The sequence below is a fragment of the Sardina pilchardus genome, chromosome 23 (assembly GCF_963854185.1).
Source record: "Sardina pilchardus chromosome 23, fSarPil1.1, whole genome shotgun sequence".
Lineage (NCBI taxonomy): Eukaryota > Metazoa > Chordata > Actinopteri > Clupeiformes > Clupeidae > Sardina > Sardina pilchardus.
Window position 1 is genome coordinate 29,053,109 of NC_085016.1, and position 15,137 is coordinate 29,068,245.

The window sequence follows — 15,137 nt, forward strand, 5'->3', positions numbered from 1 at the left end:
TGCGTCATTGCTAGTCTGGGTACTTACAGAGGAGGTCGACCTACGAGGAGACGAGATTTCTCTCGCATATTTTTTCCACAATGGTGAAATTAACGTTCAACGCTGCTCTTGGTCAAAAGGATTTGAAGAAAGATGGGAAGGAAGAGGCATTGATCCCTGATGAAAGGGTAAATCTAACGTTAATTGTTTTATTCTTTCAACTCTGTCGATAAACTGAAAACCGAGTGGGGTGATTTGAGATTCGGGTATATCGGTGGGTACACCATAACCGTGGTGGTACAGGCTTGCTGATATAGACGTGCAATGCATTTGCCATTATTTGAATAACAAATGTCGAGCGCGGTTTAAATGAATTCGGGGCCTCCAAACAGTGTCGATTACACTGAGCTGCGGTTTCGTCTTTCGACTTAAGGTGAGACGAAATTATTTAGTGCACGCGTGTTAGTAATTTATGCAAAGTAGAACTAATGCATGTCACGTCTAAACCTTTATATACGGAAAGTTTGTAGCATTTCCCGGTTTGTTTATGACCTGATCCGTCCAACAGAGAGTCTGTTTTGACTAATCCGAAGCTGTAAGAAAAATGGCTGACTGCTCAGAACCACAGAACATACAGTCTCGCAGTTGCTGAAACACTGAAGGAAGTTCTTAACGTCAACGAATTGTTGACAAGCATATCGACTTGATGGGAAACAATATATGCTTATCGGTAGACTAATGTTATCAAACGAGTGTTTGTGCACTTTGAGCCAGTAACATTACCACCATTTAAACACGAAATGTCGCTAATTCCTAGGAATATTTCCCTTGTTTCCGACAACGAAGGGAAATCTCTTAATCTGGAAAGTGGAGATGGCGAAAGATTAAAGTTAGATAGATGTATGTCATGTTTTGTTTTACATATTCGGGCAATAGAAATTTGACTTCCAGTTAAGTTGACTGCTGCGGCTCCTGTTTCCCTTTCTCTTAGCCTTTTGGGATCGTTTGGAGGGTGGGTGAGTAACAAAGGCGGAAGTCGCGAAGCAGCTATGGGATCAGCGCTCTATAAATTAATGTGTGAAGTGAGCGTAATCGAGCGAGGTGTCAGACTTTGACACATCCCTGTCTTCTGTTCGTCTGTCTCTGTGACTTGGCACTCCTTGCGCGGAGCCCTGAAAAAGCACCATCTGTTGTTGAAATGGTGTAAATTTGGATGGTTTTGGTGTCGTTGCTAATTTTATGACATGCGGTGTGAATCATGAGTAAAAAAGATCTAACTGGGTTTTCCGCGACAGGCAATGATTTCGTGGGAGCTTTCACTCCCCCTTCAAATTGTCTGCTCATGTTTTGAGAAGCGGGTGCATTCTCAGCGAGACTGAAACAAACTTGTTCCTCTAAATTCTGTTCTTAAAAAGAGTGAAAACGAGGCCTTTTTTTGCAATCTGGCTTCAGAGTACAGAGTAAATATCTAAACCACCATGCCCTTATGTTAATGGTTATCCTGAATAACCTGTTGGGGTAATGTTGACTGTACAGGAAATTATGTGACATCCAGCACAAGTCACTTGGCCCTTTCTCAAGGTTCACCAGGTAGTTTCACTGTCTACTCTTTCTGCCCTCTCTCAGCGGCTTTTTGAAAAGAAAGAAAAACAATGACGTGTAACATTATTGTGTCATTTGGACTTTGGCGCTGAGAGCAATTATTTGGAGTAGTCCAGAGTTAGGCGGAGCATTTTAAAAATGGTAAAGCCAAAATCACTGTGCTAAGATAAAAAGGAAATGTATTATACTAGTATATTTGATTGTAGTTAGGTCTTAACGTTGTATGTTATAGTACCTGAATTCAGGCACAGGCCAGGTTATTTAAGATTTGAAAATGCAGAAGTTTCTGATAACTTCAAGCAGACTTTTCCCTTGCTTTGACGTCCTGTGTAGGCTTGTGTGTGTTCGGTGTGTGCATGCTGGTATTTGCATACAGACAGTAACTCATGTCTTTAAACAGTTGATCGAGAGCTTACGAGAAAGTGAAAATGGCTCATCAGATGTAGGAGAAAAAGGAGGAAGTGAGATTGCTTAGAAGAGCAGATTCTCACGGAAGTGCAGGCCAAGAGAGGTGAGGACGACCTAAGCACATTTCGGACAGGCCTACGAGTCAACGTGAAGTGTGAGAGATTACACGCTAATCTTCCATGGCAACAGTGAACAGCCGGCAGAGGGGATTTTTGTGCCTCATCCTACTAGTTAGTCGGAGATAGATAGAACGAGAGGATGATGACCGATAAACCTACAGATATCTGTGTCTCTCCAGAGAGAGAGAGAAACAGAGGGATAGAAGTATAGGTAATACAGACAAACAGACCTAAATATGCAAAAGAAAAGCTGGATATTGATTTTTGTTTCACAATTCAGTAAATACCAGGCTGTTTAGTTTTAGTAGTCTAAGCATAGATATAGCCTTCCACATTTGTCCACCTATGATATACAAAGCGGTCTCAGTAGCCAGAGTGGTCAACCCCAAGCCAGCGCAGCCCATGCATAGGAGACACTACAGGCCTATAGACAAAGCCTACTGCCTGAATGGTTCAGTGAAGACTGTGCGACTGAATGAGGAGGCCTTAGGCTCTGTACTGTGTGACCTCTAATGCTTAGTGTGTGTGTGTGGGTAGGTAGGTAGATGGGTAGGTAGCATGCAGCGCGGCATGTATCGGCTTGCTTGTGTTGTGAGTTAAATGTTTTAGCTCTGAACTCTCTCTCTCTCTCTTTCTTTCTTCCTTTCTCTCTTTCTCACTCCTTCTGTCTCTCCTGCTCTTTCTGCACGCCCAGACAAACTCACACACACCACCCACAAGATGGCTCGTCACCCTGGGGACCTGGAAGTGCTGATGCAATGCTTGTTTCATGGTTACACAAACTGTAGTTCTGAGGTAGTTTTTGAACAAGAAGAGTAAATGTGTGTGTGTGCTCTTTCTTAGTCTTTTCTGAGATTTTGTTATCTTGTTATCTTGTTATTTTATGCACACACAATACCAGCATACTGTTGCAAGACCTCTACAGATTAGCAAACTGTGGGTGACATGGGGTTTTACAGTATAGTGTTGTATTTTGTTTATCCTGTTTGTCTCTGTATCTTATTTACAGTTGAAGACCTAGTTGTTTACGGTCTAAGAGCTGTTATATGTGTATCTGACATAATTGAGTAGGGGTGGTAATTTTGGTTGAGCTGGGATCAATTATAAACTCAACTGAGCTGGAAATGTCTAATCAGACACTTCGAAGACCATGGTCAATCTAGCTGTGAAGATTGAACCAAAAAAAGAGTTAACTGGTGTTAACTGGTGCTCTTGTGAGTAGGTTGTGGGTGGAAATGTAGTCTTGTCCCTGGTGGGTTTTGCCGCAATCCACGGGCAAATTTTCATCATCTTGGTGCCAGACATGTTCCCCCCTTCCCAAAACACCACTGTAGATAGTCTGGCTGTGTCATGAGTAGTAAATTGGACTTTCAGATTGGCAGAAAGGCAATCAAGAAACCTTTGCAAAATAAAACTGCTGGCTTGAGAGATGTGGTGTTGAACGCTGTCAATTGTTTGTAGAATTCATAAAAGGGTAAACCTAGTGACCTGGAAGTGATGAAGTTCCTTGGCTTACTGGACAAAGGGATTAAGCCTCCCTTCATAAGAGGTTTTCCATTGTGGAGAGGGAGAGACAGAGTTTGTGTCTGGGGAATTAGGTAGTTATTGCATGTTATTGCCAGCACTAAACAATACCACTATGAGTTTTTTTTGTTGGCAACAATTAGCAGTGACACAAATGTATTATTGTTGTTTCACTGTAATTCAGTTTGTAGGAAAGAAAACATTTTGTTACTCCACGTGATGCACAAAATGGAAGACTGAACATGTGAAGGACTGAAGATCTGATGGGGTGGTATTTATGTTAGTGAAGGGAGGTTAATTTTGGGTGCGTGCTAACTGCTGTCTCAAGAGGAAAGCCGGTACTTCCTCTCAGAATTGCCCTATCTGTGTGTTGCGCTTCCCCTTTTTAGCCAAGAAACGTCTTGTTTTTACTGTTGCGTTGAACTTCCCGTCAATGATAATAAAACTGTAAATAGGCCTAGACTACCTCAAATTGAACATTGAGCATTTCATTGGTAGTCTTACAAGTTTCACTAAGGACCTAACATAACAGAAATGCTAAATCCAGATAATAGTTTTTTCGCTTTCGTTTTTCCGTTTTTTTCTGTTTCTCACAAAAACGCCCAACAGACGTTTTGCTCATCAGACTTGCATCAAGTGTGTGTGTGTGTGTGTGTGTGTGTGTGTGTGTGTGTGTGTGTGTGTGTGTGTGTGTGTGTATGTGTCCATGCACGCATGTGCATGAGATTTTCCCAGTTTATCTCTAGGAAGAGATAGGACCCTGCCAGCATCTCCTCCCTAAACAAATCCTTTGTTCTGAGTAAATCATGTGCCAATAGCAAGAGGCCTTCAAAATGCCCCCCCCCCCCCCCCACTCCACCTCTGTCAACAACAAACACAAATGCAACAGCTAGCAATAATTCACTTGATCTGCTCACTTCCCTGGAGACTGTGAGCACAGTAGTATAGGTGGCCCATGTGAAGCCAGTTGTGATGTGGTGAGGTGGATTGGATTGTCCGTTCCACTCTAGTCACTTCTGCCTTCTCAGCTCTCTTTTTGTTGAATATTGACTTCCCTTAACCCCTTCTCAAAGTTGAAGCGAAACATTCACCCCCTGGACTTGTTTACAAGCAGTCAAGTCTGTGCTTTGGAAGGGTGTTCAGACTAAAGGCCATATAGTGACCAGCAATCAAGACGTTTTTTTTTCCTGCTGTACTTTGGACAGGGCTGCGGAGGCAGTCATCAACACCCACACACTAGTTTGACTGTGTGGGCTGAGGAGCAAACAAATGGGATGAAGAGAAGGGAGCCGGGGGATGGGGGGAAGCAAAACCAAAAGAAAGATAGACAGACAAATGGATGGGAAAGGGAAGGAGTTGAGTTTGAAGGAGGGAGATTTGAGGAGGAATTTGGATTGAGGAGGCCTGGGAGGTGGTGTAAGAGCAAAACCCGAAAGATAGACGGATGCTTGGATGAGGAAAGGGCTGGAGTGGAGTTTGTAGGATGGAGAGAAAGAAATAAGATGGAGGAGGAACTCGGAGGGTGGGGTAAGGAAAGCATCTGTTTAAGGAAGACCCAAGTGAAGGCAAATGGCCGGATGACACGCTGAGCACCGCTAGATAATCTAGCTGTGGAGTGCGCGCAGCCTATGCAAGATCAGCGGCTAGGTCAAACAAGGCAACTGGGATGAAAGGCTGGATTTGCTGTGTGTGTGTGTGTGTGTGTGTGTGTGCGCGCGCCCGGCCGCCCATGCGCACATGTTACATAAGAGCCGCAGCTCATTGTCTCTGGCAATTGAAAAGCGGGTATCTGCGACGGAGAAAAATGCCAAAATGATAAGTAGCACCTAATTTTGTTGTGAGCATCCAGGTCAGGCCCGACATGGATCTGCACCAGATCAGTAGCAGATCTGCTGAGGAGTAAACAGCTCCTGAGGGAACTGTGGATGCAGACAGACAGATCAATCAATCTTTAGATATGCTACTTTAGGATTGCAGTATCATCAAAACTATTCCACCTGTGTGTGTATGGTTAAAATTCTGAAGTGCAAAATAGTTTAGAGTACAGCAGAAATATTATCATCCACAGATAAAAGTCTAACCTTTGAATTTCTTTTCAAAGTTCGCCAGATTGATGCTTTTAAACGTTTAAATATTTAAAAATGTGCATGCCCCCGGACCCCCCTACCATGGCTTGATTGTAACTTCCAGCAGGGGGGTCATAGATACAAATAAGTCTAACCTCTGAATTTCTTTTCAAAGTGCACCACATTGATGCATTTAAAAACGTTTAAATATTCAAAATGTTCTTGTCTCTGGACCCCCCTACCATGGCTTGATTACAACTTCCGGGACGTAACAGGGGGGAAAATTGTCCTCGTGGGTGGGGGGGAAGGGGAATTCTGGGTTTGAGGCTTGACTTGATGTTTGAATGTTAAAGAAGGTACCTCATGCTATATTTGCTCGGACCTATATCATATATATTTTTGTTCTACTTCTTTTAACTTAACTGTGAGTTGCTTTGGATAAAAAGTGAATAAATGTAATGTAACTTGTTTGCTTCTTGTTTTGCGCTCTCTCTCTCTCTCTCTAGGATGTGGAGGAGGGTGTGCGTATTCGCCAGCAGTCGCGTGCCTGGTGCTGGTGCATGTGCCTGGGCTTGGCCCTGCTGCTCTCCGGGGTAGTGGTCGGAGGAGCGTACCTGTACAGGTACTACTTCCTGGCGGTAAGAGCAGAGCTGCCCGACACGTCCGTCTGCCTCCCACGCACCCACACACAATCGCCATACATGACTCAGTGCTGCTGCTTACGGTGGCACCACAACCATTTCCCCAGGTGGTAATTGTAAGGTTTTCCCTTTTCAGGAGGTAGGGCGCACGGATAATAGTTTCCAAATGAAACCCCACCTGAATGTGGGTGGAGGTGGTGGTGGTGATGATGATGAGTATGATTATCTCCATCAGGTTTGTGTGGATCTTCCCACAGGGTTTATCATAATCTTCACCTGCTTCAATCAAAGGCTATGTTCACATTCACATCCATGTTGAGTGGGAAGGTTCAACTCCGTTTTATTTATTTATTTATTTTGTGCAATAAATACGTATCAAACACAGACCCATGTAATAAATATATGAATTAATGAACAAATAGATGCATTACAATAAAATAAAAATGAGGCTGGGGTATACATTTGACAAGTTAGATTCAATCAGGTTGATATTGATTTATTGATATTGATATGATATTGATATAACATTGATAATGATCAAAATTATTCTTTGAAGAAGAAGTGAGTAAGCAGAAAGCTGACTAGTCAGGTAAATGTAACTGTTAGAACAATTGAGATGCTTAACGTTCTCCAAAACTTTGTAATTTATCTGATTAAGCTCAATCACCCGTGTCAGGGGTGCTGATGCTAACAGACCTTTTTCTTTACCACAAATTCGTCGGAATTCTATGGTCAACCTTACCAGAACTCAGAACTATTTTCAGCATATGACCGCAGTACATCTTTTACGTCACAGCAGCCTCCTCCACCAAAATCGTCATGGTTACTATACAGCTGTCTCAGAATCGCCATACACTTCTGTTCAAGACAGACCACGTAGTTATCATGTCAAATTTATTTATTTAAAAAAAAAAAAAAAACAACATACTATCTTATCACTGAGCAATGAAGAGTTTTAAGGTTTTGTAATGGGCTATGAAACTTAGTTTAATATATTGATTCTTCAAAATAGTCCCCATTAAATAGGTTTTGTGCGCTATTGCCGTCATAACAAGTTTCATGAAAGTCACCTAGAATGCTGTAGCGAATTGCAAACATCATTGGGTCAGCTCTATGACCTCGTATGCCACATGATGGCTCAAGTTCATGCACTCCTTGTCCGACATTAAATTGGTGACAATTTGTCATCATAGACCAATTTGATTTATTTAAATGATGACCCAATATTGCCAACATGTCCCATCATTGGTCCATAATGTGTGTGTAAACATAGCCGATTATGCCACTTCTTCTGATTACTCATGATGATTAGGGGACTTTCTATGCTTATGTGCTCTCAGCCTCTTCTGCTACCAGATTTCTGGCTTCAGTCCTGTGCGACCATATGAATTGATGAAATATCCACTTTCACTGTGCAACCAAGATTTGGGACAACTTGGGACTCTTGAGCTCTTAATGCTGAAGAATATCGCTCACTCTTTCTTTCTGTCATTCTTTCTCTCTTTTTCTCTCTCTGTCCCTCGCTGTTCCAGGAGGGTCCCGTGTACTTCTGCGGCGTGGACTACATGGAGGAAGACTACATGATCCAGGAGGAGGAGGTGATGGTGCCCGAGGACCTGCCCTCTCAGCTGCGCCGTATCCAGGAGACCGTGCGCATCCTGGAGGACGACGAGGTGGAGTTCATCAACGTGCCCGTGCCCGAGTTCAGCAACAGTGACCCCGCTGACATTGTCCACGACTTCAACAGGGTGAGGACACTAGACATGCCCCTGACACTGGAGCACTAGACATGCCCCTAACTCGGACACATGTAGTAGGTAGCACATGTAGTCTTCACATATAGTTTTCTTGAAATTAAGCTCTTGGAGTAGACAGGTGACATGTTACCATTTCAGCTTCCCCTATACTCTACTCAAAATGTCATTCATGTGCTTTTACCCAAGGCCTCTAACTATGTGAAATCCTTTTTGCTATGGCCATACATACATATTCATACCTAGTGACTTGTTTTTTTAATCTGTGGTGCGATGTATTTTGGGACTCCTTCAGCGTCTGACTGCCTATCTGGACTTGAACCTGAACAAGTGCTATGTGATCCCTCTCAACACGTCCATCGTCATGCCACCCAAAGACTTCCTGGAGCTGCTTATCAATATTAAGGTAATATCATTGCATCAGGTCAGCAGATCTCACTTCATTCAGGAAAGAGATTTTGTGTGTGTATGTGTGTGCGCGCACCTGTGGTATACTTTGGTAGATTTTTCTGTTGTATGTACTGTAAGCAGTATGAGTGTAAAAACATTGTGTGCGCGTGTCTCCATGGTGCCTGATGGTGTCCTTGAAGCGTTCAAGTGTAAGTCTCGCTTCCAATTGGATCTCTGGAGATCTCTCCATGTCATTTGATTGATTTTCCTCTCCTCACCTCACCAGGCGGGCACCTACCTGCCCCAGTCCTACCTGATTCACGAGCAGATGATCGTGACAGAGAAGCTGGACAATGTGGAGACGCTGGGCTACTTCATCTACAGCCTGTGCAAGGGCAAGGACACCTACAAGCTGCAGAGGAGAGATACTGTGATGGGTGAGTACACAGACAACACACAAATTGGATCACACAAGTATAAAGAAGAATTGATCTTGGCAAGAATATGTAGATTGTCTGTATTTATGTCGGAGTTTCTGTCCATTGATATGGTTAAGATGGGGTTCTTTACGTAATGCATGTATTATTATTAGAGATCTTTTTCAACTAAAATCTGCAACGCGAAGCATGATGTTGAAATCCAGGTTCACACAAACCTACCTGTCTTGTCTTTCACACAGCTACGCAGCTGTACTCTGTGTTTATTTTCTGATACATTTTGCTGATGTGGTCCATAATAACCTTCCCTTAACCACCATGAACCGTGCTTAGCAAAACCGCTGACATCGAGATGTTTCTGAGAATTTGCTGTTTTCTGTGTCTTGTGAACCACAGGCATGCAGAAGCGCGAAGCGCTCGACTGCCACAAGATCCGCCACTTCGAGAACAAGTTTGTCGTGGAGACCGAGATCTGCAACCTGTAATGCGGAGACGAACGGTGGCACGGTCACCTAACGGAAACCACTTTTCTGCTGAGTTCCACTCGAGTGCAGTGAAATTACAATATTTTAGCCCCTCTATTTCCTTTAGAGCTGTTCCTGTTTCCTGTCTGGTGGTGGTCCGAGTTATTGTTTTTGTTATTGCAATTCTTTTCTGTGCCGCAAAAGTGGCAGCAGCCAGTAGCCAGGGTGAGCCAAGGAGTGGTTGTGTCCCGACTGTAGATTGACGCTTGGTCTCCCTCTTTTCCATCTCAGCAATATCAAAGCGAAAGACAAAAAGTTGTTTTCTGATATTTTTGATGTAAAAAAGTAATCTTTTCTCAAGTGAGATACTGTCCATGGTTTATGGATGTTTTTAAAATGTAAAGAAATGCTTTTGTTTTTGCCCCAAGCTACACTGGTGTGGAAAGAGAGAATGAAAATGAGACAAAAGATTTAAAGAAAAAGAAAAAAAAAAGTAACAAATTCAGTAACTTCAAACAGGCCTAATGCGTGTATTTTTGGTGGGTAATAAGATAAATGCTTGGCCTGTGATAAAATCTAAACTGTGAAGCTTCCTCACAGCTCTCTTTACCATATGACTTACTGGAAGAAATTACTGGCTTATTGAAAGTGTATGAAATATAGCCACTCATGAACATATTACATACTTGCATAGAGAATGATTTTTGTACTAGTGACACTTGGTATCAAGATTACGTAGTTTAGGGCAATCTTTTTTTACAGTTCTATCTGCTGTATGTATTAATACACTGCACAATTCTATGTATATTTCCTTAACAAGAAATCAAGCAAGAACACATTCTCTTAAAATAGAGGATGTTTGAGAATAGCTTAAAAACCCCAGTGTCAAGATATTTAAAACAAATTTATATGTAGAGAAACACATTTGTAAACAGTTATCAGACTGTGGCAATATTTAATGTTAAAAATCTTAAAATCAGTTTTGTAATAAGATGAATGATGAGGATTTTCTTTTAAGGGTATACCTGTATCATACAGAGGTCTGGTAGCTGAAGTCTGTGTAACTAACCATACAGCATCACCTCTGTGTGAATGAGACTAACGGCACAATTAAAGTACCAATGTTTAAAGTGAACCCTCTGGCATGTGTCCTTACTGATATTCTACATACATTTTTTTCACACTAACGCTGCTGTAAAAACACATGATTAAAAAGAAGGGGAGGAAAAAAGTTGGAGTCAAGATTTATTTTTTCCAACGGATTTTATTTTTTTATTGTTCCTTTTGGATTAAGTTGATTGCCATGTCATATGGACTGGTCTTCAACTCAAGCCTTATTCACCTGGACTCAAGTACAGAAGTTGGGGGGGTTGTCTTTGGATGGGGCCTTGGTGCTTTCGGGGGAGAGGGGTGTGTAGTTTTGGGCTTGGGCCACTAGGGGGCCAACTGGTCTCTTCAAAAGGGTCTACACTAAACTGGGGCTCTTCTTTCCTGCTCATTCACACTCCAACCTTCCAGCTCCATCCCCTCCCTGTCCATCACACCATGCCTCTTCCCATACCACTGTCCCTTTCATATCCTGCGCTGAGATTTTGAATCCATTTGGGAACTTGGGCATAAGTAACAAGGTTCTGGCAGACGCTAAGGGAGACTGTATTTCAAGGTATGAAGGCAGCAATGCAAAACCAAGGCCCCATTTCAACTAAACATTGTGTGTCTCGTCTTTCATCTTGTCCTAGGAGTATTTTCTCCAACGGTTCAAATCTCTTGGGGGCATGACCAACACAGGCAACACAATCATTATGTTTCCTAGCATCAATCCTTTGTTTACAGTTCAGTATTCAGGGAGGAAGTGAGGAGACAAAGGGGGGAAGTGGAGAAATTGAGCAGTGTTCTCCCCAGAAAAGAAGGCCCAATAAAAGTCCTCACCCATCAGGGAAAAAAAGAAACCTCACAAAGATAATCAACATGCAAAGACTCAAGTCCACAAACTCTCAATTTAAAAAAAAAAAAGAAAAAAAAAATAATAACGTAAACTTAACACACATAAGAGACAGTGAAATAGCCATTTCACATCAAACACGCAGGCACACATACAGACAGACAGACAGACGGTCTGACACAGACATCAATGTACCTCATAGAAAAGTCCCCTGTGCACCTTGTCATACAGCTGACTCGTGGAACAAACAATATGATCGGTTAAAGGTCAGTTTTGTGATGAGTCTCTTGCTTTGTAGGCTGGTCCACTGTAAAGACCGGTTCCCCATTGAGTGTGTGATCCAGTCTATTCTCAGACGGGCCACTTCTGCCGTTTCTCCCCAGTCCACTTGTGCTTTCGGTCCAGATCCACCAGATCCATTGTGCCTCGTGTTGTCGTTATTGCAGATACAAGTAAAGGACTGGAGGGGGCAGGCGGTATACAGGGGAGGGGGGTAAGCATGAAATCACTGCTGGGCCTTCACATGATGCTCAACACAATATATCATATCATATCATATACAATATAACTCTGAATATCAACACTTTACACAGGATACTCTGAAATAGGCAAGAGCACGTAAGTAGTTCTTTACGTTGCCAAAAAAAAAAGAAAAATGGTAATAACAGAGTGAACTTTTTGCTGTAGTGGTTCTGGATCGATGAAAGGTAAAGGTGGTTAGCATTACAAAATTAACCTCATGCACACACACTCATTCACCCACATACACACACTAACCAACCAACCTTGAACCTTTACATGTCTATGGCACCAACTAATGTTCCTCTCTTCATAGGACTCCTATCTCTCTGTAGTAAATGTGAAACGCTGTGTGTGTGTGTGGCCATCAGTAACTTTACTGTGTAACATTAAGACTGTAAAGAAATGGGCGAGACTGAGGATGAGAGTGAAGAGGCTTATAGTGTCTCTGAAGGTCATCTCATATAACACTGCACTCCAAACATAGTTGGACCCTTTGGTTATCACCCACCCCACCGCCAAACCCCCCACGGCCTTCCTGCCCTGAACCATAACCCACTTCCCCCTGCCAGCCTACCACACCAACCCCCCACATCAAAAGAAAACATTTCATATAGCTTAGTTGATCTTCCCTTCTCCCTCAAAATAAACATATAGAATATAATCTCTCACCACCCCTACATGGAAAAATAAATATCTGTCTCTGTCTCTCACAAGCTTAACCATGGCTGTTGCTAGCGTGTTTCTGGATAATGGAAAGTCAGTTTGATCAAATGTGTGGTGCAGATGCAGGTCATTGATAACCATTAGCAGTAACAAGCCCTCAAGAAGCTTTTAGGGGCAGTCTGAAGACAAAATATTAGTGTTCAACCACTTAGTGTTCATGCTTTTCTCTCCTTTCAGAGCACTCTCAGGTAAAGTCACGTATGAAGTGTAATTGTTTGAGGGTAAGAAGAACTGAAATTTAAGGTGTGTGTGTGTGTATGTGGGGGGGGGTAAGAGGGAGAAGAAGGAGGTATAAGACAGCGAGTTCTATGGATTCCCCTCTTCCTCGGTCTCAGTTCACAGCAACACTTCTCACTTCACAAAGCATGCAAATCCACACACCGACTCAAAGCAATAAGGAAGCAAACAAGCTTATTTCAAAAAGGAGGAAATGGAAAGAAATACACAAGAGTTCAAACTGAGGAAAAAATAAAAGTCCTCCAAAGAGTCCTAATGACCTGTAGGTTTGGTCAGTCAGATTCTGGATTTTTTTCTCCAACTACTGATATCCAAACGCACACACTCAAAACACACCAAGCACACACACACGCACGCACACCCACGCACACATACACTACAGTCTTTACTATACACCCTTAACTTCATGGGTACACGGTTTAAGACAAGAAAGAAAATTGAGAAAGAACTAAATCTCACAGTTCACTTCAGGTAAATGTTTCCTCAGGCAAAATATGTAGCATTTTCTCCAAGTCAAGTCTCGGTCCTCTTCACTCTTTCCACTCCTCCACTTCACACCTCCAGTCTCTTCCAGTTATCCATCACTCAAAACTTAAGGTTGGGATGGGAAAGTTCTGAGTACATACGCGTGTGTGTGTGTGTGTGTGTGTGTGTGTGTGTGTGTGTGTGTGTGTGTGTGTGTGTGTGTGTGTGTGTGTGTGTGTATGTGTGTGTATGTGTGTGTGTTCTGAATCATTGAAAGAAAGTGTGTGGGTGTTATGTAAATAGTTTCTGTATCCGTAGGTATCTACTTAGAGAGAGAGAGAGAGAGAGAGAGAGAGAGAGAGAGAGAGAGAGAGAGAGAGAGAGAGAGAGAGAGAGAGAGAGAGAGAGTGTATGTTGAAGAGCAGCAGATGGTATGGCGGGAGCAGCACTGTGAATTAAGGAGGATAAAGGGAGTGTTTACTCCCGTGTGTGTGTGTGTGTGTGTGTGTGTGTGTGTGTGTGTAGGGGCTCAGTGGGCAGCGGATGAGCATGATGTAGGTGTTTCAGGGTGGAGGGGGGGCTGTGTGTGTGTGTGTGTGTGTCGGGGGCTCAGTCAGCGTAGTGCATGATGGACTCGACGTAGTTGCCGGGGAACAGGCCCGTGGTGCCACTCATAACGCCCTCGTACCAGCCGTCGTCATTCTTCTTGATCACGTAGATGATGGCGCCCTCCTGGAAGGACAGCTCGTCCTCCTTATCACGCGAATAGTCATAGATGGCCACCACTGGACGAGACAGAGACAGAGAGAGATCATCACAAGTCAATATCCTGCAGGGTCATTGCAGAAGACGATCAATTCAGTCTGTGCTCACGGACTAAAGCAAGCTGACAGGGACAAAACCTAGAACTCCGCCTGTCAGAGGGCAACCATAGTTCAACTCTGATGCAAAATCTCTGTATCAGACAGTATGAGAGAAAAACAGGAAACAGAATATCCTGTGTTACCCACAGCACACACACACTATTTCTGCTGAGTACCGTGTCAACAGTGCTCACAAAACACACCATTTCCAATAAGAGTTGACCAACTCAGCTGTCTGGGGTTATTAGGGGGTTAAAGATGGACACGTTACAGACTCAGAATGTAAGCGTGTTTCCTGCAATTGTCCTTGCACTGTTAATTCATTAGAAACTATTTTAATAGACTGGGTGGCCTTTGGCATCGTGGGTGGATTCCAATTACTACAAAAATACAGACGCAATACGCAATACATAAAAGTGTACAGGGTGACAAGTCATTACAGCCGGTTATTTACTCAAGTCAGAGGCAGAGAAAATACTCCCACATCAACTGAAAAACCTCCCGCAGTGAAGCTCTTTCTCTCATGGCCTATGGTTCACATGACCCACATTGACATGACTTGACATTAGGGGTGCAACGGATCATCATTGATCCGTGATCCGTTCGGATCAGTATCTTCGGTTCGGCACACACATGATCCGTGGACTGATTTATAATAATTATTAATAATAATGTCCGTGTGTTCTTTTGAAGTAACATGCGTGTCCACAAGGCATGCTTCTAGTCCCTCCCTGCTCTGCTCCCCTAGCCTGCCTGCGCGTCTTTCCTGCTCTCACACACGTTATTAGCGGTCATGCCATAACCAGCAATACATGGCTGCTAGTTTAAGTGCTGATGTGGCTGCATAGCAGCAACACAATAATAGCCTAATATCAAGTTCGTTTGTGCACACTTACATCTCAAGTTTGTTGCGCACCTACCTATGCTATGATATTTAGGTAATTTAGGCTTAGCCTACTGTTGGGTTCAATGTCAGCAATAAGCTACGCAACATTGGCTAA

At 43.0% G+C, this 15,137-nt stretch overlaps 2 protein-coding genes across 8 annotated transcripts in view; one reads left to right on the forward strand and one right to left on the reverse strand.

The window, feature by feature from the left end:
- On the forward strand, window positions 1-10,519 carry itm2ba (integral membrane protein 2Ba). Of its 2 annotated transcripts, XM_062527445.1 has the most exons (7): window positions 1-167; window positions 6,205-6,336; window positions 6,476-6,574; window positions 7,872-8,087; window positions 8,389-8,499; window positions 8,770-8,920; window positions 9,317-10,519. In XM_062527445.1, the coding sequence occupies exons 1-7, from the start codon at window positions 81-83 to the stop codon at window positions 9,403-9,405; spliced, it is 885 nt and encodes a 294-aa protein (XP_062383429.1). In that variant the 5' UTR covers window positions 1-80; the 3' UTR covers window positions 9,406-10,519. The 2 variants fall into 2 exon arrangements, with proteins under 2 accessions (XP_062383429.1, XP_062383430.1); XM_062527446.1 differs by lacking the exon at window positions 6,476-6,574 and having other exon boundaries at window positions 2-167.
- The window catches only part of abi2b (abl-interactor 2b), a 23,370-nt gene continuing 17,964 nt past the window's right edge, over window positions 9,732-15,137 (reverse strand). For all 6 annotated transcript variants that reach the window (XM_062527444.1, XM_062527443.1, XM_062527442.1 and 3 more), the window contains one exon: window positions 9,732-14,058. In XM_062527444.1, coding sequence (XP_062383428.1) covers window positions 13,883-14,058 — 176 coding nt within the window. In that variant the 3' untranslated portion in view covers window positions 9,732-13,882. The remainder of the gene's footprint in view (window positions 14,059-15,137) is intronic.

Excerpts from the sequence above, each read along its gene's own strand:
- itm2ba (XM_062527445.1), top strand. The coding sequence starts at position 81 with ATGGTGAAATTAACGTTCAACGCTGCTCTTGGTCAAAAGGATTTGAAG. Across the intron at positions 6,337-6,475 it reads ACAGGTACTACTTCCTGGCG|GAGGTAGGGCGCACGGATAA; the intron begins GTAAGAGCAGAG and ends TTCCCTTTTCAG. Across the intron at positions 8,088-8,388 it reads TTGTCCACGACTTCAACAGG|CGTCTGACTGCCTATCTGGA; the intron begins GTGAGGACACTA and ends GGACTCCTTCAG.